Source organism: Macrotis lagotis, chromosome X (genome assembly GCF_037893015.1).
Source record: "Macrotis lagotis isolate mMagLag1 chromosome X, bilby.v1.9.chrom.fasta, whole genome shotgun sequence".
In the NCBI taxonomy this organism is placed as follows: Eukaryota; Metazoa; Chordata; class Mammalia; order Peramelemorphia; family Peramelidae; genus Macrotis; species Macrotis lagotis.
The window spans coordinates 612,254,603-612,278,610 of record NC_133666.1 but is presented as its reverse complement, the minus strand read 5'-3'; the positions used below and the strand labels follow the sequence as shown (position 1 = coordinate 612,278,610).

General features: G+C 35.7%; 1 protein-coding gene across 7 annotated transcripts in view; it reads left to right on the top strand.

The window, feature by feature from the left end:
• PTK2 (protein tyrosine kinase 2) overlaps window positions 1-24,008 on the top strand; it is a 420,621-nt gene that overhangs the window by 97,427 nt on the left and 299,186 nt on the right. For 2 of the 7 annotated variants that reach the window (XM_074202735.1, XM_074202736.1), the window contains exon 1: window positions 10-23,784. The exons of 4 other annotated variants lie outside the window; for them this stretch is intronic. In XM_074202735.1, coding sequence (XP_074058836.1) covers window positions 23,685-23,784 — 100 coding nt within the window. In that variant the 5' untranslated portion in view covers window positions 10-23,684. Of the gene's footprint in view, window positions 1-8; window positions 23,785-24,008 lie in introns of those variants that run through there. One more of the 7 variants, XM_074202744.1, reaches the window with a different exon arrangement.

Genomic DNA, 24,008 nt, shown 5'->3' with positions numbered 1-24,008 from the left:
AAATCTCTTTAACATCTTTTGTATCCCAGTTCATAAAGGATTATGCATTTTTTATAGTATGGTTTTTAGAATTGGAAAGTAATTGATGAAGTCCTTTAGGCATTCAGAAATAATGGCCTTTCAGCTGCCATTCCTTTTTACTTCATTTCAATGCATATTGGGTTTTTAAAAATTTTTTCCATGAAGATTTATTTTGAGATTTTGAGTCGTCTTCCCACTCTCCATGTGGCTTAAAATACTTAACTTTTCATTGTTATTCTTTTTTTATTCATTTTGATTGGAAATATACAGAGTATGGATAGTCACTCCACAGTAGTTTTATGAGCAATATAACATATAGCTTTGGTGGAAATAACTTCTAGTAGATGTACATGTCTTAGTTTTTGTTGACTCCCCTATCTTAGAATTTGAATAAACTTCTCTAGAAGGGAAAGGTACAAAGTATCTCTCTGAGTCTTTGCCATCTGATACCATCTGCTTGGTTAGATTAATGATGGTAAAAAAAAAAAACTTCATTATCTTCACAGTATTATAAAATTAAAGAACATCAGATTTTGAAGAGTTCTCATGGATTCCTTTTTAAAATATCTCACAGTTGTTAATTGGGTAATTAATAAATACAATTTTTAGTGTTTGTATTTCATATGAAAAAGAAATAGCACATAAATGTTGCCTTTCTAATAGCTTTTTTACATGAATTTGAATTATTTTTGCATATTTGAGTCTGTATGAAATCAGAGAAGGCATTATAATTTTCATTTGACAAAAACTGAAGCAAAGAGTCAATTAACTTGCTTTTAGGTAATTTGGGTGGTCATTGATCTAGCTGGAATTTGAGTTTGAATCTCCAGGTTCTTGATCTAATGTTCTTTTGATGATACTCTGTTACCTCTAATGAACATTCATAATATGCTTGTGACTCTTTGTGTTGGGTTAATAATTGGGTTAAAATTGGGTTCAAAACTATGTGTTTTCTTTTTCTATAGAGCTAAGAATTATAAATTAAAAACCTTTCAAATGTTTTCCTGATGTCATCTTTGAAAGTAGAGAACTGCTGTGGTGCAGTGGATAATGTTTATCTTGGAGTCAAGACGTGTGATAATGGAGAAATTACTTCATTGCTAGAAATCTGTTTTTTCACCTGGAAAATGGAGATAATTTAGAGTAATTCCCAACTTAATAAGTTTATTTCAAGACTCAGTGCAGTTATGTAAAGTAACTTGCAAATTTTATATAAATATAGTAGAAATGGAAGTTTTTATTATACCATTAACTTTTGAGGGAGAGGGAGTAGCATATTCATTCTTCCAGATTAAGAATGATCTGACAGAATGATTTGACAGAAGTCAAATCTGAAGATATTGTGACACTTGGCAATAAATTCCATTGTGTTAAAAATTTTTAAATGGCATATAACTTGGGATTGAGGTACCTAGAAGTGCTACTAGTTTTATATTGGTTTAGCTATTTACCTTTCAGTATCACAGAATATATTTAGTACAATTAGATAAACCAGAACAAAAGTCCTACCTAATACAACACTAATAGCACTTCACATTTACATAGTATTTCAAGGTTTGCAAAATGCTTTTTATCATCTTGTTTTATCTTATTATAAGTGATAATTCAGTTTTTGTATGAAGACCTTCAGTGAGAAAGGCATCTCCTGAAGCAGTCCATTTGATTTTTAAATAACTTTAATATTTATGAAGTTTGATCTTTTATCAGGGCCAATTCCCTCCCCCTGCCCTCAACATCCTTGGTTTGCTCTTTTCTTCTCTCAGGGAACACAAGTAGTCTTTATTCTATGTGACCTACTTGAAGACATCTGTCCTGTATCCCCTAAGTTTTCAAGGTCAACATGGGAAGTTTTTCCAGTTGATCTTCATATGATAAGAATAGGCAGCATTTCAGCCTCCTGGCTGCTCTTTATTGCCCTTTTTTCCATACTTTCTAAAATCATTTTTAGTGAATATTTATATATTGTTCATTTTCATGTAGTCCTTTATACAATATTTTCCTCACCAAAAAAATCCCACTAAAAATTAAACCCTCTGAGGTAGTACAAGCATTATTTATTGTCTATATTTTGCAGCTGAAAAAACTAAAGCTCAGAAAGATTAACTTTCCCATTCTCCTGGGATTAATAAAAGGCATAACTTGAATTTGAACTTGGACCCAAGCTATTAATTATAAGTACAATATTCTCTCTGCTGCCTCATTCTTCTTAATTTGTGCAAGGTACTCAGCTAGATAGAAATTGTAAGGTATACATGAACTAAACTGGCTAAACTTGTCAGTGGGTTTAGATTCCACAAGGAAGGAGAGACACCTGGAAATAATGACCTCACAATGTTTTATTAGCCTTGCAGGGCAATACTAGTATAGTGGATTAACTCTACCCTAGGAGTAATTAGGGTGAGGAGGTGGGGTGGTAGTCCTCATGAGAGGACAAAGAACACTTAATCTCCACCAAATTGCAAGGTGCCATATTCCCATGCAATCTTGAGAGCAGTCCTATGATTGGAATCTTGGTGTTTTATTCCCTCTCAGGAGCTTATCAGGAAAAGGGAAATCCCAAAGCTCCTACTAATATTTTTTTTTCAAATGATGCCAGTATTCCCATTGGGCCTCTTATCTCAAGGGGACACAGCCAGTATCATTAGTGCTTATGAGAGAAATCTTTTGGGAAGAATGAATACACATTCTAGTGTTATTAGTTGATTAATTTGTTAAATCTTAATAGCAGACATTAAATCTATTTTCTTTGATTTGTTTGACTACTGTAAAGCTTTTGTATGCTTAAATCTTACTTAAGTTTTAAGTAAAAGTATAAATAGCTCAAATTATTCTGTACAGTATTGTAAACTATTTGAAAAACATGCTATGGTTTATTATGACTATTTTCAATTTTTCAGGGACTGATTGTCCTTATTCCTTCTCTTCCTAAGAACTTAAGTACTATATGGGAGAATGTAGGATTATGGAGTTACAGAGATAAAAAAAGGACTTCTGACATCATTTAGCCAACTCCATAATTTTATCTTTTTTCTTTTAAATCAACATTTATTCTCTTCTTTATTGGTTATGTCCAAAAATATGTTTCATTTTATATATTAAGTTCTTCTTTTCTCTTGTCAGGAAACTGAAGACTCCTTAATTTTACAACCTATGAACCTGGTTACCTGGGTTCCACATGTGACTCTAAATAATATGTATATGTTTCAGGAGGTGAAGCACAATGTAACATAATAAAAATACATATTATTATATCTATATCTCTATGTCTCTCTCTCTATATGCCATTCCAATATGAAATTATCTTTGTTAACAGTGGAGTGGAGAACTTAATGCAAGGATAGTTTACCTAGGATAGAGTGGAATAGGGACATGGGAGGGATGGAATTGATATGAAGGGGTATAATAGAACAGGAAATACTAGTCAGGAGATTTATCCCATTTAGATTAAGATTCTTTCACCTGGGTTTTGAATGTAGATATAGTGCAATTGATTTTCATGTCCCTCACAGAAGCATTGGTAATATTGATTTGATTTATCATTCTCTTATCTGAGCAATAGATGGATAGGGTGTGGTATCTAATACTAAATTACTAGGTTCCATGGTCTTCCTTGGTCTGGGACTTGACTGGTAATACCTAATAGACTGAGACATGTTTGAAGTAGTCAGCTTCCAATTACCAGCCAGGTCAGCTCTAATCTAGGCTTTATTTTAATATTGAGTAGATTGACTTTTCCAGAATTTGGAACTTTAGAATCAGGATCTTTGGTCTTAAATTGTATAATGTATAGAGTGAAGAAAAACTTTACCTTTAATATATTCCTTATTACCCTAAAACTTATGTTGCTAACTTTTCAGACAATCCTCTTAGGTTCAGCTGATTAACCAAGATATTTTTGTTTCTGCCATTTGTTTAATTTTTGTAAGGTTGCCACTGAAATTTTTTGAGTAGGGAATTGCAAAGTCAGATATGTGCTTTAATGTTATCATTTTGGCAGTTTTATTGGTTATGGATTGGAGAAGGGAGAGACTGGAAGGAGAGATTAATTAGAAGGCTCTTTTAATAATTGGTTAAAAATAATTCCAGCTTTCTGAGCTTCAGGTTCCTTATCTTCAAAGAAGGGAGGTCACTTATATGTGTAAGTCATTTCTTCCATCATCTTCTTTTGGAATAGGAGCAAAGGAGTTGACTAAATGATGTCAGAAGACTTTTTTATCTCTGTAACTCCATAATCTACATTCTCCCACATTGTACTTAGTTCACAGAAAGCCCACAAGAAGGGACATATTTGACCATTGACTAGCAGGGATTGGTGGGGATCAGTCAATCCATAAGTGATTACTAAGACTTAGTCTCTATGTCTCTAAGTTACAGATGAGATGAATGAAAATCCAGAGGGACAGAGTTTTTAGTAATTATCAGTTTATTAATTAGACTAGTTATCAATCAAGATCAGTGATTTCTTTCAGTAACCAAAATCCCCAAAACTCTGAAATGCCTTAAGTGTCTTCTGAAATAATTCCCCAACAAGTGAAAATCCTACTGAAAACTCTTGACCTTGAGACTCAACAACTTTAGGACACATCTGACCAGAGGAAGTCCTTTGTATCTAGAGCTTTCCAACAACTTTTCTCCTTGAGCTGGGTTACCCTGAACTCAGGTTCCTACTCCAGGCAAGGTCTTTCCCAGAGTGAATTCTGTTAAACAAAAATTAGATCTCCCCGTGGGTGTGCCATGAAGACTAGTAGCAAATCTTATCACTCAGACCTCAGCTATGCCCTTTAGAGGCTGATTGACATTTTCAGGAGTTGAGTTTTAATAGAAATAGGAACAGAATGATTCTCATTAAAAAATTAGTTCTCAATGGGGCAGCTAGGTGGTGCAGTGGATAGAGCACCAGCTCTGGAATCAGGAGGACCTGAGTTCAAATCTGCCGTTCTTAACAATTATAACTATCCAAAAGTAGAATAAACTGCTTTGAAAGGCAGTAGTTTACCCCTGATTAGAGGTCTTTCAGTAGATGCTATTAAGGATACTTAAAGTTATGTTATAGAGGGAATTCTTTTTCAGATTGGGATTCAATTAGATAGTCACTGAGTTTCCTTCTCACTCTGAAATTCTCAGGTTGAGTCTATATATATATATGTGTGTGTGTGTGTGTGTGTGTGTGTGTGTGTGTATATATATATATATATACATACATATATATATATATGTGTGTGTATCTGTGTGTGTGTTTGTGTATGAACATGTGTGAATCATAAGCATAGCACCATACAACCAAAAAACCTGGCCCAGAAGCTGTGTGTTTAATGTTAAAAGCTGGCAAAAAATATAGTTTAAGACCTCTCTGGGGCAGTGTTTAGAAAGAAGAGAAACCAAAATGAGTTCCTTTATCAGGAGCTAGGAGTAAGGTGAGAGGTTAGTAGTTTCAGATATTGATATATTTCTTGATGTCAAATCCCAGAACAAAATTTATAGTGAATATGTTGCTTTCTAGGTTTTGATTAAGGGTTATGAATCTCTTGAGTTTTAAGAGACTTTGGATGGTGGTGATGTTGAATATCAATTCATTTGTGATATAGATAATCTGGTGAACAAGAGAAATTTATATTCTCTGTCCTTTGAGTACTCTTGTGAGACTGAAAATTGATCATTAGGTCATGGTAAGCTGAGACAGAAGGTTTCCACTCTTTCATTGGACTTATCAATCTGCTATATATTAGTTGGACGTTGTGAGTCTGAGTCCCCTTAAGCCTATAACTTTACTTGCCTATTTACCCTTGTACCCATGACCTGCAATCTCCCTGATAACCCTGGCAACAGAGGATAAGAACTCATTCCTGTTTTTTCTTTTCTTAGTGCTTTCCAAATACAAATGTCCTAATTTTTAATTGTTCGGTTGTTTTCAGTTGGTTCTGATTCTTCATGGACCCATTTGGGGATTTCTTGATAAAGATATTGGAGTGATTTGCTATTTCTTTCTCCAGCTCATTTACAGGTGAAGAAATTGAAACAAACAGAGTGAAATGATTTACTCAGGGTCATACAGCTAATAAGTGTCTGAGGCCAGCGCTGAACTCAGTAAGAGAAATCTTCCTGACTCCAGGCCCAGTTCTCTATCCATAGCACCACCTTGCTGTCCTCACAAACATTGTAAATCCATTCCTAAGTATTAACATGAAACCCTTCCAGGGGTATGAGTCAGTTTAGCAATAGAATGTTTACCCATCATTGAACTTTCTAGAGAACAGTAGTTACAGCTTGTTGGTCCACCTGGTAAGAAACTTATGCAAACAGTATGAACCAATCAAAAGGGAAATATGTTTATGTAGTAACTGTATAAATGTTCTAAAAGAATGGCTCTGCCTGTCAGGTTTTTTCCTGTGGCTACTGAGGAGCCTTGGATCCTATTTATTGTCGGTTTCAATCTTTGTTAATTAACTGAATATGCTCAGAACTTTATTGCCTCAGTTTCTCTTTATCACAGATTTGTATCATGACAGTTGGCATCCCAGATGGGAGCCAAGTGAGGGCTTTCAGTCCCTGGGACTGCCTCCCAGAAGAACTCTTTTTTGACGGACTGCCCCAGAGGACAGACTTTACCTTGGGCCTAAGCCAAATTTTCTGTGAACAAAGGTAATAAGCCCTAAATGGAAGAATCTTATCAACAGGAAGGGGGATTTGGGGAATTTTAATCACAGGTAGAACAATCTTTAACACCAATAGAAGAAATCTACTGCAGATTGAACATCTTTTCTTCCAATTGCTTCTCCAAGGAACAAAAAAAAATCCTTCTTGCAAATAGGACAGTTTCTCCTACATATAGGAAAATCTTTGAGGCATCTAAACAATTTGTATATAAGCAGGATTAAGATTGACAGAAGGGCCTCAAAATTGTTCATACATTTTTAAAAAGAAAAGAAAAATTTGCAATACCAAATAACTTCCTCCTTTAACTGAATTTCTAAACTCTGGCAAAAAGGAAAGTAAAAGTGAGGCTCAAAGTACATTTTGTAATCAGTAGTATCTTTTAATTCAGTGTATTGCCAATTTCTTTCCAGGCAAAATCCAGGACACTTTTCATAGTTTAGGGGAAAAAACCCATTTTCAGTTAGTTAAGGCCAACATTTAAGTACTTTGAGGAATATTTTGGGGGATTCTCTGACATATAAGGGACTCACTCCAGAAACATTCTGGGAGACTTCCTTCACAGGGTTTCTAGTAGCAGACATCTCAAAGAAGTTCCATATGACAGTGTTCTCATAGAAATTTCCTTTTGTTTGATTTGCCAGGGATCTCATGGCAGACATCTCAGGAAAATTCCAGCAAGAGTGATTTTGGGGGACATTTTGTTTAGGGATTTGTTGGAAATAAGATATTCTTCTTTGAGACACCTCAAGAGAAGTTATGAGGTCCAGGAATAGCATTCCAATAGGATCACCTCTAGAAAAGTTTCTTACATCTTGAAATTGGGGAAAACTCTGTTCAACCAGAAATGACAAAAAATACCACTAAATTATGTGTGATATGAGCTATGACTCCTGGGGATTTAGATGATAGACTATTTTGGTCATAATTTGGTACTTTTGTTTCTTGTATATCAAAAAAGTTGAGATTGGCTATTGAATAATTTTTTTCCCAAAATGAACTATTGGGAATATTGAGCAGCCCTGGCTAATGAGCCCATTATCTTCCATGGGACCTTTTTCTCGCTATTCATCTCCATCAACTGCTGCTTTTTCTCTGACTTTCACCTCTGTTCCTTCCTGTTCTGCTCCTACAAAATATTCCTTTATTATCAGGGACCATTTAATCTCCAGTGAAACTGAGGGATAGCCTGTTGACTTTTTGACATTATTGAAGCCCTAGTCCCAATTAGGCACCATTTACTTTTCAGTCCTTCCCACCTTTTTGAATGGAAGAAACACACTCACAAATTTGCTAAGTACCTTCCAGATGTTACAATCCAATTCAAGCCCCTATTCAGAGCTTATAACTCTACCTGGGGAGATATAACTGATTTAATAGAGACCATGCTCTCCCCAGGAGAAAAAAGCAAACATTAAAAAGTTGTAAATAGAGAAGTTCCTAAAATTGCCACTCCTGCCATCCCAGGGGTCCTTCCTCACTGACTTTTATAAGACTCACATTGGAACCCTAATAATCTAGCAAATTATACCTTGTTAAAGGCTAGAGACTCCTTAATTTGATGTATGGAGGTCTGCCCCTTGCCATATTTCTCTAGGGACCTATGAAATACATGAATGTTTTTATTATCATAAGAAGGGACACCTTGCTTGGGGGCTGTTTAAAAGGAAGTGAGACTTAACAGGATGCAAAGCTCATAGGTTTTAAGGTAACTCAGGAGAGGACCACTATATGAAGGTTCAGAGGGAAGGTAAGGTCCACAGACAGATTCTGTCACAGATTCTTTTGTCCTTGCTGAACCAGATGTTCTTGCCCCAGGCATTCCTGTCTTTGATTCCCCATGCATTGGAAAACCCATTGTAACTCTCAGAATTGGTTACATGTTCCATGATTGCCCTATGGATACTGGCACTACTAGTTCAGGGTTTTTTTTGTTTGTTTTTTTAGGAGTTTTGCAAGGCAAATCGGGTTAAGTGGCTTGCCCAAGACCACACAGCTAGGTAATTATTAAGTGTCTGAGGCTGGATTTGAACCCAGGTACTCCTGACTCCAGGGCTGGTGCCCTATCTACTGTGCCACCTAGCTGCCCCTACTAGCTCAGTTTTAATGAAGAAGCACAGTCCCTATTGTAGTTCTTTGGGTTCTGAAAATTGGAATTGAATGTGAACCCCAATAAATTACCATTCTGTCTCTCAAGATAGTGATAGTTATCCTCTCTCTAGAACACTCTTTTCTTTTTATGCCTAAAGTCTCTGATAACTTGTTAGGGCATCATCTATGTAAACTATGAGCTACTTTTTCATATTTTCCTGATGACCCTTTGTCATCCCAGATGATTCTTCTTTGTTTCCTGTATAGACAAATTTTCCAGATGACCCCAGTGAAGTAGGTTCACCCACTCTTTCTCATTGTAAATGAAGTTCCCTGTATTCTGTCTAGCATTTCTAATCCTCTATGGTCCACTTCATCCTCCAATGGGGAACAGTTAAAATCTGCTGTCTCAATTACTATTATCACCAAAGGAGGGCTTCCATCATTTATGCCTCAATACTTTCTGTCTAGAAAGGTCATTGAAGGAATCTCGCCTATTATTGACTATCTTAGACATCAAGATATTTTTATTTGGTGAAAATCTCCTTGTAATCCCCCTCTTTTGTCTGTTAAGAAACCTAAGATGAACCCTGATGGTAAAACTGCTTTATCACTTTGTTCAGGAGATATGCACAATCAGTGCTTATATTATACTTAGAATCCAGGAGTATCTAATCCATTTACTATTGTTTTTTCAGCTCCTTGTGTGGCTACCTGTTTTATGGTGATAGATTTGTACTCAGTGCTGTTAGTAATTCCATTTACCCAAATGTTCAGTACCTTTTTTGCCTTCACCTGGAAAAATATTAAATGGACCTGTACTTGATTGCCTCAGGAGTTTGTGGATACTCCATCTTATTGTCTCAGATCTCACAACCTAGTTTCCATTAGCTTCAAGGCATCCATTCTGGTGATGATCTCTTGTTAGCAGCAGCCATTGTTGAAATCTGTCAAGAAGACAGCCATCAACTTCTTCACTTCCATCAGTGTTCTCCAAACCCAGGGTCCAGAGGTGACTTCCAAAGTATCTTGGTTTCATTTTGTCTGCTAGCTCGTGGATTGTCTCTTTTATTTATTTATTCATTCATTCATTTATTTTTAGGTTTTTGCAAGGCAAATGGGGTTAAGTGGCTTGCTCAAGGCCACACAGCTAGGTAATTATTAAATGTCTGAGACTGGATTTGAACCCAGGTACTCCTGACTCCAGGGCCGGTGCTTTATCCATTACGCCACCTAGCTGCCCGGATTATCGTTTTTAAACTCATGCATGTTCTTTAGCAGCTGTTCTGCCTCCATGCTGTTAAGACAGCTGGATAGTGATGGGTTACTGGTGGATTCAAAGAGCAAATTCTCGGACCTTTAACAATTTGAGGCAGAGCACCTTGCTGCCCTTGCCGATCAGAAGGCCTGCCCCATTTGTCCTTGCATTGAGATTCTCAGATTACAGTAAGTTTTTCACTCTTTTTTGTTGATAAATGAAGAAGATTGACTTCTGGTGTTCTGACCCAAATAGACCCAGTTACCTATTATTTAGCTCAGCTGGATAACGTGGTTACTGGTACTCTTCCCTGCCTACAGGCCTACCTTTTATAGCTCTTTCAATAGAGAAGGTTTGTGATTTACTTTTGGGTGCTCCCTTAATAGCACAGTCCTCAAGAAGTTGAGGCTCTTCTACTTTGCCCTACAGTTCAGGTCTTTTCTGCTCAGACACTTGTCATATTTGAAGGGTTTTTTTGGTTTTTTTTGCTAGGTAAAGAAAATACCCATCTCAACTTGATGGTGCTACCCTTAATCCTGCTACATTGCTTCCTGATTTCCCAGTTTTTAGTGAGTCATACATAGTACAACTGTGGAGATGGCTGAATAATAATCCTGAGATGATCTTTTAGACACACTTGCTGAAGATTAATTTTGTTTTTCTATTCCAAGGGATCTTCTTTTAGAGGGACACTAGTGCTGGTGTGGTTTCTGATTATGATTATTATGTGCAGTCTTGCCACCATCCAATCTCAGTGCTCACACTCATGAACATGTGGCCCTTCTCCAAGTAGGTCCCCTTGCTAAAGGAAAAACCATAACCTTCTTCACTGATGCTAGGTGTGCATTTGGTTTCTGTCAAGCTGTTGGGAGTTTTTGTCTGCTATTTGGTCATCCAAAGTCCTAGCCATTGTTCTTTTTTAGAGACCCCTTTCAGTGTCCAACCTTAGTGTAAATCCCCTTGGAACAATTTCATGTCTGTGCCTAAACTGAATTATTTTAGTTTATTTTCCTCTTGTTCACAGCCTCATCACTGGGTAGGCATTTTTCACAGATCTGAAAGGTTTCCCTTTCCTTTTTTAATTTGATGAAGAAGACCCAGGTGGAATTATATTTCATCTTTGAAACTGAACTTTTTGTTGTGCTCGGTGGCCTGTGGCTTTTTTACCTTATGACCTTTTAGTTTTTATGTGTTTTTTTAGCTTTGTAACTTTTTATTTCTGGGTGTTATTTGACCACTACAAAAAGAAATGTCTTTTTATACATCTTTTATACATCATTTTGAGGAGTGGGTATATATTACTTTCTGTCTTTTTGAGTCTTTATTTTACTGTTTGAATCAATATGTCTGCTCCAGATATTGAAGGAAAGATATTAACAGATCAGTGATCTTTTGCTCCTAATCTGTAAATATTGAAATTTTGTTATTTGAAGTGAAAATGATGTGACATTTACTTCATATAGTTCTTCAGTTTTGATTTTAAGTTTAATTAAGAACCTAAAGCTAGTAGTCCACTTTTTAAATGATCCATGTGCTACAGTCTTGAGGACTACTACAGCTGGATGTTTGCCGTTGCTAGAAAGTTGACAGGATAACCTTGTGAAGGTGAAATTATGATCCTCTTACCTAGCTCCCCATCAAGTTATTTCATTTCTGACCATGGAATTTTCACATCTATCTGAGTCTGACTTTGAAACTTTGTTTATGGAATTCCTACAAACTTGACTGTTAGAGTTCTTAACTGCTGTCAAAATGAACTAAAGGAAGTTTTCCTTTGTTATGGCTCTTGTCAAGTCAGTCTGACAGCTTTGACATTGCTATATTTATGTCCCTCCCTTTTTTCTTTCAACGGCAGTTTCCATAATCAGGGCATCAACCATAACATTTCTACATCTGATAATTTATATTTAAGACTTAGAATCATCAATTTTCCTTTTTTTAAGCACACTTTAGAGTACATCTTAAAATTGTATTAAGTATTGCTATTTGTCAATTACTTGAAACCAGAGAGACTGATCTACAAGGATAAGCTTCTTCAGAGTGACCCTGAGATGGGGGCAGCTAGGTGGGGCAGTGGATAGAGCACTGGTCCTGGAGTCAGGAATACTACCTGAGTTCAAATCCAGCCTCAGACACTTAATAATTACCTAGCTGTGTGGCCTTGGGCAAGACACTTAACCCCATTTGCCTTGCAAAAAAAAAAAAAAACTAAAAAAAAAAAAAGAAAAAGAAATGCACCTTCCAGAGTGACCCTAAGAATGCGACTTGCTTCAAAAATGTCCAAGAAAAGACCAGACAACAATCCCAAATGGGACATATGAGACATTAAGATGCTAATTACATTTACATTGAGATTAGAATACCAAAAAATCCCCCTACCCCCTTTAACTCAGTTATTTTTTTTTTTACCTCAGTTATTTCTTTTTGACCTCATGTGCTGATGCTTCTGTACCAGATGAGACTGCCCTCAAAAAGGGTTAGTACACTTGCTGATCATAGATGAAAGTAAATTGTTATCAGATGAAGCCTGATGGTCTTAAGGCCATTATGCCAGGTTCCCTGTAAAAGAGGCTGGATTAGTATGTAATTAGCTACAGCTGTTTTTGTTGCAAAAGTGTTTCTTAAGAAAATTGTGCTAGCATTTTCATCTTATCTGTATTGCAGACCTCTAAAAGACCAATTACTCCTATAAGCATCCTCTGAAAATTTGGTAGCAAAAGAAAGTGGAGACTTGTTGGCTTGTAATTTACTTGTTTATTGTGGGTTTTGCAAATGGAGTTGGAAAGATGGAGTAGATAAATTCTAGATATAATACTGCTTTTATTCTCATATTTGACTAGTCTAGAACTTGTGCTTGGTTGGAGACACGTTTGTTTTATGAACAGACAAAATAGAGTTTTGGATTTGTATGTTAAAGAACTTTCAACAAACCAGTGGACTTTAAACTACCTGAGAAGGGCAGCTTTACTTCTGACTAGCATTGGTGAAAGGATTTTTGGACTATTCATGAATACTTTTAATATATGCTTTTTTTCAACATCTTCTATTTTAAGATATAGATGTCTGTTAGGTTTGTCATCTTATTTCAAATGAATCAGAGTCACAGTTCCAGGTCCCTATTACCACAGTACTTTTGATAACAGATTAATGGCATCCTTCAGATACTGTTCACATTAGTTGTTTTTTGACTTTTGACTGTAATGATAGCAAGTATTAGATTGTTGTTTTGAGAAAGATGAGCCAAACTTCTTTTAATCAGCTGCTTCTTGCTTTTGTAATTGTTGCTTTTGCCAAATTAGGGTGAATTATATGAATCCTTGATTAATAACATGAGTGATTTATTGAGGGAATATTCTCAAAAGGGGGGAATTTTGGAATTGAAATTGATAGATCATTAACATTGCTTAATCATATGTACATGGTAAACTAATTGAGTCTTAATAAGGTTTCCATTCTACTTCATTGTGCAGATCAATTTACTGTGTATTAATTGGGCCCCTCTTTTTGTCTGAAATTGAGCTTCTTTAAGCTTTTAACTCCAGTTGCTTACTTCACCTTTGTAGCTTGCTACCCACATCCTGCAAGCTGCCCAACAACTTTAGCAACAGAGGAAAACAATTCCAGGTGTCTTGTTCTGAGTTCCCCTTTTCTCTGTGCTTTCCAATCACAAAGGTTCCAAACTTATCCTTAAGTACTACCATGTAAACTACAAGCCTCCTTGTTCCCCCTCTCCACTTTCACCTCCTCAAAATTACCAGCTATGGAATTTTGCAGGAAATATGAATCATTCTAGTCCTAGATTGTTTGCCCACCTTAGTTTTCCACATCATCTTAGTCATTAGGATGTTATTCCACCTGGTAAAAAACTGATATAAGCAACACCAACCAATCAGAAGAGAAGCCTGTCTAAATAGTATCTGTGTAAATCTATGAAAAAGTTGCTCTGCTTGTTGATTTTTTCCTTGTCTACCTAGGAGCCTTAGCTCCTATTTATTGGCACTTCCTAGCTTTGTTAATAATTTGAATACGTGGGACATCTATGTGGCAGTGGATAAAGCACCTGCCCTGGAGTCAGGAGTTCCTGGGTTCAAATCCAGTCTCAGACACTTAATAATTACCTAGCTGTGTGGCCTTGGGCAAGCCACTTAACCCCATTTGCCTTGCAAAAACCTAAAAAAAATAATTTGAATATGCTCAGAAGTTTATTGTCTTAGTTTCTCTTTACTGAAAATTTTTATCATAATATTGTTAACATAAGGTGACCTTTTAAACTAAATGAAATATGACTTTAAACTAATATATCTGAATTTATAATCCAAATGAATGTTGTTCATAGACAGTATATACTTTTTTATACATTGATTTTGGGGAACTACCAAATATCAGTGAGTAATAAAATGGGTAATACTATTGAAATGCCCTCTGTAGTAGAGCCTTCCCTCTCTTCAACTTATACCAAAGATTGGGTCCTCCAAGAGGATGACTGCCACCTTTGGTTAAATGACCATTATTATGTGGGTCTTCGCTCAGAAAACTATGGCTCATAATCTCTAACAATTGAGACACAGCTCAAATCAAAATCAGTTTAGTAAGATGACAGAATATCTTCCTTCTAAAGCTGGGATAAACTCTCCCACAAATTGCTGCAATGTAGATGGGAATATGGGATATGTATGACCAAAAGCACCTTAAATCTCCACTACTTGCAAGGCCCCAGAGTGATATTTCATGCTCTTAATGCTAACATTTCCATAATAGTTGAAGATTTGCAAGGTGTTTTATGAATTCCTGTAGCAACCCTGGAGTTATGTTCTGCCATTTTCATTTTTTACAGATGAGGAAATTGAGGCAGATAGAGGTTAAGTGACTTTTTGAGTGCCTTAAACTGGATTCCTGATTCTCTGTTCAGCATTCTATACACTACAGTACCCAACTGTCTCCCTCCTTGTTGCTATGTGCTTTGTGAGTTACTTGTGTGGGTTCCTTGGTCTTGTCCTCAGTCAGCTCTTTCTTGCTTTATTTCAGTTATCTCTCTTCTTTGCTGCCAGAGATCATAATTTTTTTAAACTTTTAGTTCTTTATTCTCTACCCCCTGCTGGATATATAGTATCTTCTACTAGATGACTATCTTGGCCACAGTATGCTATGAGCAATATCAGTTGTTGGGAATGATGAGGGAGAAATGATTACCCCACTCCTGCACGAACACAGAGCTACTCTCTACCTCCAGCACTCTCCTGGACTCACTGCCATAGTTTGGAAAAATCCTCCAGGGCTTCCCTATCTAGGGACTAGAAATCACTATTTCACACTGAAGCTTTTTTCTATCCTTACAGAAAGTCTCAATTTGCCTCTCAATCCAACAGTAACCTTGTGAAGCAAGTACTGTTGTTTGAGTAAGAATGTATTGAGTACATAGGGCAGCTAGGTGGCACAGTGAATGGAACAATGGCCTTGGAGTCAGGAGAATGAATTGAAATCCAGCCTAGTTATGTGACCTTGGGCAAGTCATTTAACTCTGCTGCTTGCCTCACATTTTGGACCATCTCCAGTCATCCTGATTAATATCTGGCCACTAGACCCAGAGGGTTCTGAAGGAGAAAGTGAGGCTGATGACTTAGCACAGCCTCCCCTTGCTCAAATTCAATTCATGTACTTGTCATGACATCACCTTCCTGATATCATGGTCTTTTAGAATGAAGGACAAAGTATAATTACTGAGTACATACGATTTGTACATATGCTTTGCTAGCAGCTGGAGAAAGTGACAAAAGTTAAAAAAAATTCTGCTCTCAAGGATCTCATGCTACTATAGGTAATGATATGACTTATACAGAAATAGGTAAATTTTCAGCCTTTTGCAGTTTGACTTTCAAACATCACTTGACTGAAATTGCTTTTCCTAAAGTTACCAGTGATGTCCTAGATGCCTTATTCTCTTCAGTCTCTATTCTCTCTGTAGCCTTACCAACTCTTCTGGATTTAGCTATCTTGATAAAGATGATTTCCATATCTATCTATCTAACTATAATCTCCCTTATGATCTTCATTTATACATTTATTTCATCTGCCTATTAGACGTTTCAGGTAGGGTGTTCAAAGGCAACTTAAATTCAACTTGTCTAAAAGAGATCATAATCTTTTCCTTTAAACCTTCTTCTTTTCCAGACTTCTTAAAAAAAATCAGAGGCACTATCATCCTTCTAATATCTCAGGTTCATAATCTCTTTATTTTCCTGGATTTATCTCTTTTTACTAGTTGTCTAGTCTTACCTCCACAACATGTCCTACATGATACCCCTTCTCTCCATTCAACAGTTATTACTTTAGTTCTGGCCTTTATCACCTCTCTATTTAGCAAGCAGATTGAGTATTTGAAGTTTGAGGTGCTTTTAAAAATTATTTTGACCTTCTCATTGTGACAGTTCTATCTGTTATACCTTTGTAGGATGTAGAATACTTTTTGGTATTATTTACTTTTTCAATTAGGTCAGACTAGAGATGTAATTACATATCATATTTCCTTCTTTTCTTTTTGATCACACTATACACAGATTTTGATAATTACTTTTCCTTGGTTGAGTGTGTGTGTATGTGTGTGTGTAATAAACACACACACATACACACACACACACACACTCTTGATATATTAGCATGAAACTTGTGTAGACTTAAGGCCTTCTTGATCTTTTTAGTTATATAAAATAAAATCCTATTTTTTTTATTCTTCACTTTACCCACTTTTGTATTGAATTCACTTAGAGTAGAATGTTTTACAGATAGACAGATAGAATTTCCCCATTTCTTCATCTGTTATAGATCATTGGTGGAATATTTGTATCTGTTGTCATGTTGACCTTATTGTCATGGTCATCAGAGGTACTGCAAGGTCAAATGACCAAATATTCTATAAAATGATGTTACTTGTTGCCTTTTGGAATATACACTTAATTTAATTCTGCAAATTTCTTTGTTGAAGATATTGGTGGTCATTTTTCCATTAAGAAACAACTTTCTTCTGTCTTTTAGTTTTGATTATAATAAGAATTAACATGGCTTAAATGAAAGTTAGGGGTGGAGGGGAGAACAATCAAATTCCATTGTTTCTTTGTTGGTAATAGTGGGGACTTGAAGGAGGAAGAAATTGTTCCAGCTTTGGATATGGGACCGGGAAGAGAAGAGCAATGAATAATCTGAAATGTATTCCTGAATTTGGGAAATCATACTGTATAAGTAAGCCTCAAAATACATCAGGAACTCTCAAGAGTGAAATTCTAAAGACATAAAAAAGACACATTTCTGCTGAGGAAGTGCTTAATTTGTCATTCCAAGAGATAGTTATATAGATGCACAGGGAAATCAAATAAGTTAGATTTCTTAAAAGACTTCTATAGAAAATGGAAGCAAGAAAAATAGTGAGGATGAATATATAAAAGTTTTGACTTCTTGACAATCCTGAATGAATAGCCTCAGGAGTGCTAAAACTCGGAATAATTTGAAGCTGGTGGGGAAAAAAAAGCTTAGGAAAATATTTTTAAAGTTTTTATCTTGGTAAAGAGGAAGATCGAGGAAAGATTAAGACTGCTTTTCTGAATACCTTTGAGAAGTCAAAAAGGATGAGGACTGAGATAACTGTCAATGTTTATACATCTCATTTAGGATTTTTGCAAGTATCATATTCACTGGTCTTTGAATTTGTATATTCTAATTGCTTCCTTTTTTAAAAAAAAATTGGTAATATTTGCCTTTCTCCATGCCTTTTAACAGTTCGGTTTTGTTTGTTCACTCCAGTTGCATCATTGATTCTTTCAGTACTTTGGTAAAGAATAGTTTTTCCTAGGCCTAGTTAATTTAAGCTCATCAAGGGCATTATTAAGCTTGCTATTTTTCTCCCTTGCTTGGATATCAGTGTCCAGTTATCTGTTATAGTTTATCCTTTTCAGTTTGAATATTATTCTTCTTGACAGAGGAAAATGAAAATGGTGACAGAGTTCAGTTATTTTGTCTTCTCCTTTGTTATGATCATCTTAGCCACCTTGAGTAGTGGTCCTACCTATCCTTTCTTTGATCTTCTTTTCCCACTGATATAACCTACCATGATCCTTTTGTTGTTCTTAATTTCCTTATCAGTTTAAACATGGTGAGCTATAACTTATATAGGACTTATTTTTGTTTATCCTCTTACCTGCACTTGTGCTCATCTCTACTTCATGTCTTTTTCAAAATTTCATTCTTTTGAACATCCCTGTTGGGCTAATTTTCATTTATTAAATTATTAATTCTTCAGTTCCTACCTTTCTTTCATTGAAATACTTGAAATCTCTCCTATTAACTTTGGTGAGTGTGTGTGTCAGAATATGCCTCCCTTTATTTTCCTTTGTAACTCTAAAATTGAACTGATAATTTGTTTCTAGTATTCTTATCGTTTCAATTTACACCATGTCTTTCTGATTGGTGTGAACCAAGAATGGAAGTTCCTTTCATTTCTCTATTTTTTCATAGTATAAAATTAATGCTAAGGAAAGCCATAAAATTTTTAGTTCTGTTTTGGAGCTCTTGCAGAGATAGATATGTGTGTGTGTGTGTGTGTGTGTGTGTGTATATGAATTTACACATATATATATATATGGGTTTGTGAATTTATATATCTCTGTATAAATTTTTTTATTATTATTAAATATATGTATTAGGCATGTGTACATATATATTTAATAATGGAAGTTTCCATTACAACTCTGCCTTCATTCCAGGTTTGTGATTGTTCCTTGACTCTGCCTGTTTTTTCTTTCTGTCCAGTTGATCTGTATTAAACTCTGATATCACTTTTGTTTGTACCTACAGTGATCTTGTCCAGATCCTCCATCATGATTCTTCCATATTTTAGTCTTGGGTCCTATGTAATTAAATTTTATGATGGCTGTCATTTTTTTAAATCAATTTTGATGATACTAGAAAATATTGTAGAACAACTTATATTTTAGTTTGACTGAAATGTGAAAGGGTATCATATGGAATCAAGCATAAAGGGATACTGAAGCCAAATTGTTCAACTGATGTCTTTATTGTCCAGCTAAGCACTTATATTTTATACTTTAAGAAATGGAGAGCCACTGAATTATTTCTTAATAGAAAACTGAGAAAGATGATTTTACTTACTGTGTTAAAGAGAGATTGGATGAATAGATGAAGCACTTAAGGTAAACTCCTTCTTAAATACTTGGTATGTCAGGTACTGTGATGATACATTTAATTAGGGTTGGTAGCAATACAGTTAGAGTTGGTAGCAATATGGATGGAAAGTTGGTGACAGGTGATGGATCAGAATTAGCATGAACTCTACTGACTGAGTGTCTCTTTGGACTGAAGGAGTAAACTGACTACTCATAATCCTCTTCCCACTTTAATACGAGTGCCTTCATTCTATGCATTATATCTAATTGATCTTGAATATATATTGCTTATTCAAATTTGTTTGCATGATGTTTCCATCATTTTCCTGTATGCTGTGACCTCCTTGAGGTATGTGACCATATTTTGCATTTCTTTGTATACCCAGCATTGTGCCTGATAGACTTAATTGTTTGACTGGGAAAGGCTATAGTGCCATCAACTGAAATAGCATTAGGGACTGTGCTTTGATTTAGAGATTTTGAATTTGAAGGGTCAGCAGGATAGCCAAATTATACCCATTAGGCAGTTTGAAAGCTTGGCCTGAAGCTCAGGTGATATATTATAAATTTCTTAATCAGCTGTTTACAGATGGTAAGGAATAAAGAGGACTGAGGACAGTCCTTTGTGGGGATACCCACACTAAGGAAAAGAATGACATACATTTTAAAAGGGGAGATGGAGGAGTGATCTTACAAGTAGGAAGAAATCCAGGAGATCAAAGTTTATAACCTGGGATATTTGATAAAAAGCAGTACCACTGACAGAAATAAGGTTTTGTTGCAGTTTGTACTTAGATGTAGATAATGCATAAATATCATCATGAGATGTAATTTTAATTTCTATCCTCATTAATAATATTCTTTTCTCCTACATTCTTTTCCTTTAATTTTGGTATTCAGCCAGCTGACTTCCAATATCTGGTATGCCTTTCTTTTTTTTTTTTTTTTTGTCTTGAAGAAGGTAACTTTGGACATTGTTAATATTAGAAAAATAACATCATTGCTAATGTAAGTGCCAAGGAAAATGGAAGGACATTCTTCCTTTCCAACTCAAAAAACCCCAGTGGTTTTGAACTTAGTTCATGATACTTAGGCATACTAATAGACAGTTAACTTTGGCAGTATGAATAGAAAATACTTTTTCACTGTTTTCAGGCTTTTTATTTTACTTTTTAAATTGTATTTTAAAAGAGAGTATGATAAGGGATTGTATGTTCGTGTCATGTATGGATGACTTGCTGACTTCTTTCCTGGTAGCCTTTTATTGCAAAATAGCTCAATAAAATTATAGCTCTTTTAAAATGGGAATAATAACTATCCTTTCTCTCTGGGTTCAACTAAGAGCATATATGTAAAAGCAAGTACGATCCAGTGTGGTAGCACAATTCTAGAGTACTATCTCCTTTATAGAGTATTTTCTTAAAAACTAATGTAGCAGGTAGATTTTACAATATCTCCCTTCTACTAACAGGAGAGTTTTGATTCATAGGGACGAGTGACCTGTCTAAGCTCACACAGCTAATTCAGTAATCAAGCCCAGGTACAAACCCAGTTCTTGAGATCAAGGTTACATATTCAGGATTATATCTACTATCATTTGGAAATCTTTTCCAACTCTGAGTTGGAACTCTGAGTGTTTCTGATTTGAGGAAAAGGGAACAAACATTTATTTAGCACCTACTATATGTTAGAAACTGTAAGAAGTGCTTTAGCACTTACTGCATTGTTTACAACAACGCCAGGAGATAGATGCTATTATTATTCCCATTTTATAGTTGAGTAAACTGAGACAGAAATTAAGGAATTTGCCCAGAGTCTCATAGCTAATAAAAGTCTGAGGCTGGATTTGAAAGCAGGTCTCCACAAACAAAAATACCTTATCCTAAGAATTGACATTAAAACCTTTGTTGCATAAGATTTTGCAGAGAATGCATGCATTTAATCTGTTTTTATTTTACTTTATATATTAATAAATATTTATTAAATTACTTCTTTGGAGATTAGGAAAAGATAGCCCACAACATTCTTGAGAGTGGTCAGAAGCAGATTAAAATTGAATTCAGAAATATTTGATAGAATACATAAAAATAAAATAAAACACAGATAATTCATTTTAAAACTAAGTCAGTATGCTGTCATAGGGAACCTTATGTATGGGTTAGTGGTCCCCATTTCTATTTGAGTTTGTCATCACTAATGTAAATAATCATTTTTCCTTTTTCTAGTTTTCTTTAAATTCCCATTACTTGGGAATTATGGGGAATAAAGATAAAACAAAAAAAAATGCACATTATCCAGAGAAGTAAAGACCTGGTCAAGGTTGTTGTATTGAACCTGACTTAAGCAAGATCCTGCATAAATAGGGTAAAGCCTTAAAGCAGTTATGAGCTTCTTAAAACCCACAAGACTTTTTTTGGACCTTGTGTATCTAGGCAAGTTGGGAGAGAGCAAACCTGCCTTTCCAGTCATTTTGTTGCCTTTTTTGTTTTTAGTGTCCTGGGGCTGTAGCTTCAGCAGGGGGCCCAATTGGTTGATTCTCAGCCAACTGGGGCCAGCTCTGTGGGGGCCTCTAACAACAGGACCTAAATTACCTCCAAATTAGGTTGACTGTGGCCTGGTTTATCAGAACTGTGTGCACAGGTAACAGTTCAAATCAGATAGCAGGCTGTTCTCATTGGGATAATTCAGCCATCCCCATTCTGCATCATTGCTCTCAGTGCTTCATTCTTCTGATAGTGGGAAGGATCTTTTGAAGACCAAGAATTACCACCTTCCTCTGTTACTTACTAGTAAGAGAAGCCTGATAAAAGTCAGTACACTAACCGCCCATCTGCTTATTTCTTCTCCTTAATTCTTGGCCTGCTGTTTCTCTGTTACCACTCACCAGAGCTGCCTGAGGTCAGAGGCCAGAGTTCAGTCTGACAAATGGTGCCTTTTCACTGGGCCATTAGAAGTCACTTGCACCTCTGACTAGTGTTAGTTGCCTTGAAGGCACAGTAGCTAGGACAAAACCATGGTCAAGAATAGCTAATCATGCACATTTTAAAATAAAGCAGATGTTTGGCAACTTTGGCCAAGCTTGTGAGCATCCTCTAGTTAGAATTTCTGTAAGTGCTTTGTTGTCACTGTACTTTGCAAACATTAACGAATTTATTCTCTTAAAGTCCTCTTGAGTATTATCAGTACTTTCTTTTAAGAAATCTGGCAGTTAAGGAATAAACAATTTAACTGTCTTCTTTTTCATTTTGACAGTACTTTTATTGTGATACCTTGATGCAGAGATATTACTGAAAGGAAAGATTTTGTGACTTGCTTACAGGCTCCTAGAATATAAGCTCTTGTCCAATTTGTAGGCTTATGTTAAACAAAAATAATTTCACTGATATTCCTTGAATCAGGCATATATATTTACTATACATAGTATGACTTTTTATCACATAAATCTAAAGAACGAGGACACAAAGTTCCAAGTCATTTATTCCTTTTTAACTGAAGTGGAATGTTTTTAGATAGTTACATTTTTAAAAATGACCTTTGTCTTCCCCCAGTTTGAGTGGAAAAAAGTAAGTTGTCTTATGTTAGAAGGGGGAGCTAGCTGTGGTACTGATGGTGAGGAAATTTCACAGACTTATTCTGTATATGACGTTATCCTGCAATCATATTTTGCTTTAGGAGATTAGAAAAAGTATGTCTTCAGTCTATCAGATTTCTTATTCAACAAGAATGTAGCTGCCATAGTTTTTGCTTTTTCATTTTTATTAACCTACATTTATGGAGAAAGTGTCATTTTGACAAAATATTTAGTATCAGATATGCTTAGCTTTTATTTTTCCAATTGTTGATCAGGATAATTATTTAAACTCCACTAACATCTGAATGATTTGGTAAAATGCTAGAGGCAAGAATTTGAAAATAACAACAAAAATGGCTTAAAGAGCCATATTCAAACCTGACCTGGGTCAAGCTTGATTTGCAGCTCACTCAATTTTGGAATAGGCTGTCAGTTTTGTAAACAGGAGTCTGCTGGGTGAATTGAACAGAAGGGTGAGATTAGCATATTAATAAGGTGCTTTCTAATCTCCTTCTCTCTCTCCTCCCTCCCCTTTCTCCCTCCTTCCCCTTTCCCTCCCTCCCTTCCTGAATGAATCTAGGAATACAGACCCACACGGTCACATTACTAGCTGCTTGCATTCTGTTCAGTAGCTCACTCTGGCAAGGATGGTCTGTGTTTCAAATTGCGGACGCATGAGAAGATTCTGTAATTGAAAAGCATTCTTCCTGCTGCTGGAAAATGTTACAGAAGTGATACCTACCAAATTTCGATGCAAACTATCCAAACAGGAACTAATGTAGGGGAAGCTTAGCCTTGCTTGTGGATTGAATGCAATCAAGTGATTAGCTTTCCAGCCCCCCTACAGGAGCAAATACTATTGGAGCACTGAATTGGGACTTTGTATGCTGAATCCTGGCTTGTTCTCTATACAATTGTGTGTATGTTGTTGGAACTGGCTGGCCAACAGGCCCTGAAACCAGCAGGTGCTATCTATATGGAGAAAAGCGGCTGTAGCCCATTTCCAATATGTTGGGCTAAAGGTATAAATAACTTTAAAATCTATTTTTTTTTATTTTCTTGAAATTGTATTTTGGCATACAAAAGGCTATTAAGATTTTTTTTAAAGAAATTATCTAAAACAGGAGAAAAATAAAATTTAGAAAAGAATTTACAGTTATAATCTAATGACTTCTTTCATGGTTGCTAAAATGTTTAAAAAAGTAAATATTATTTTATTTTTTGTTCTTTCTCTTTGTTTAACCTT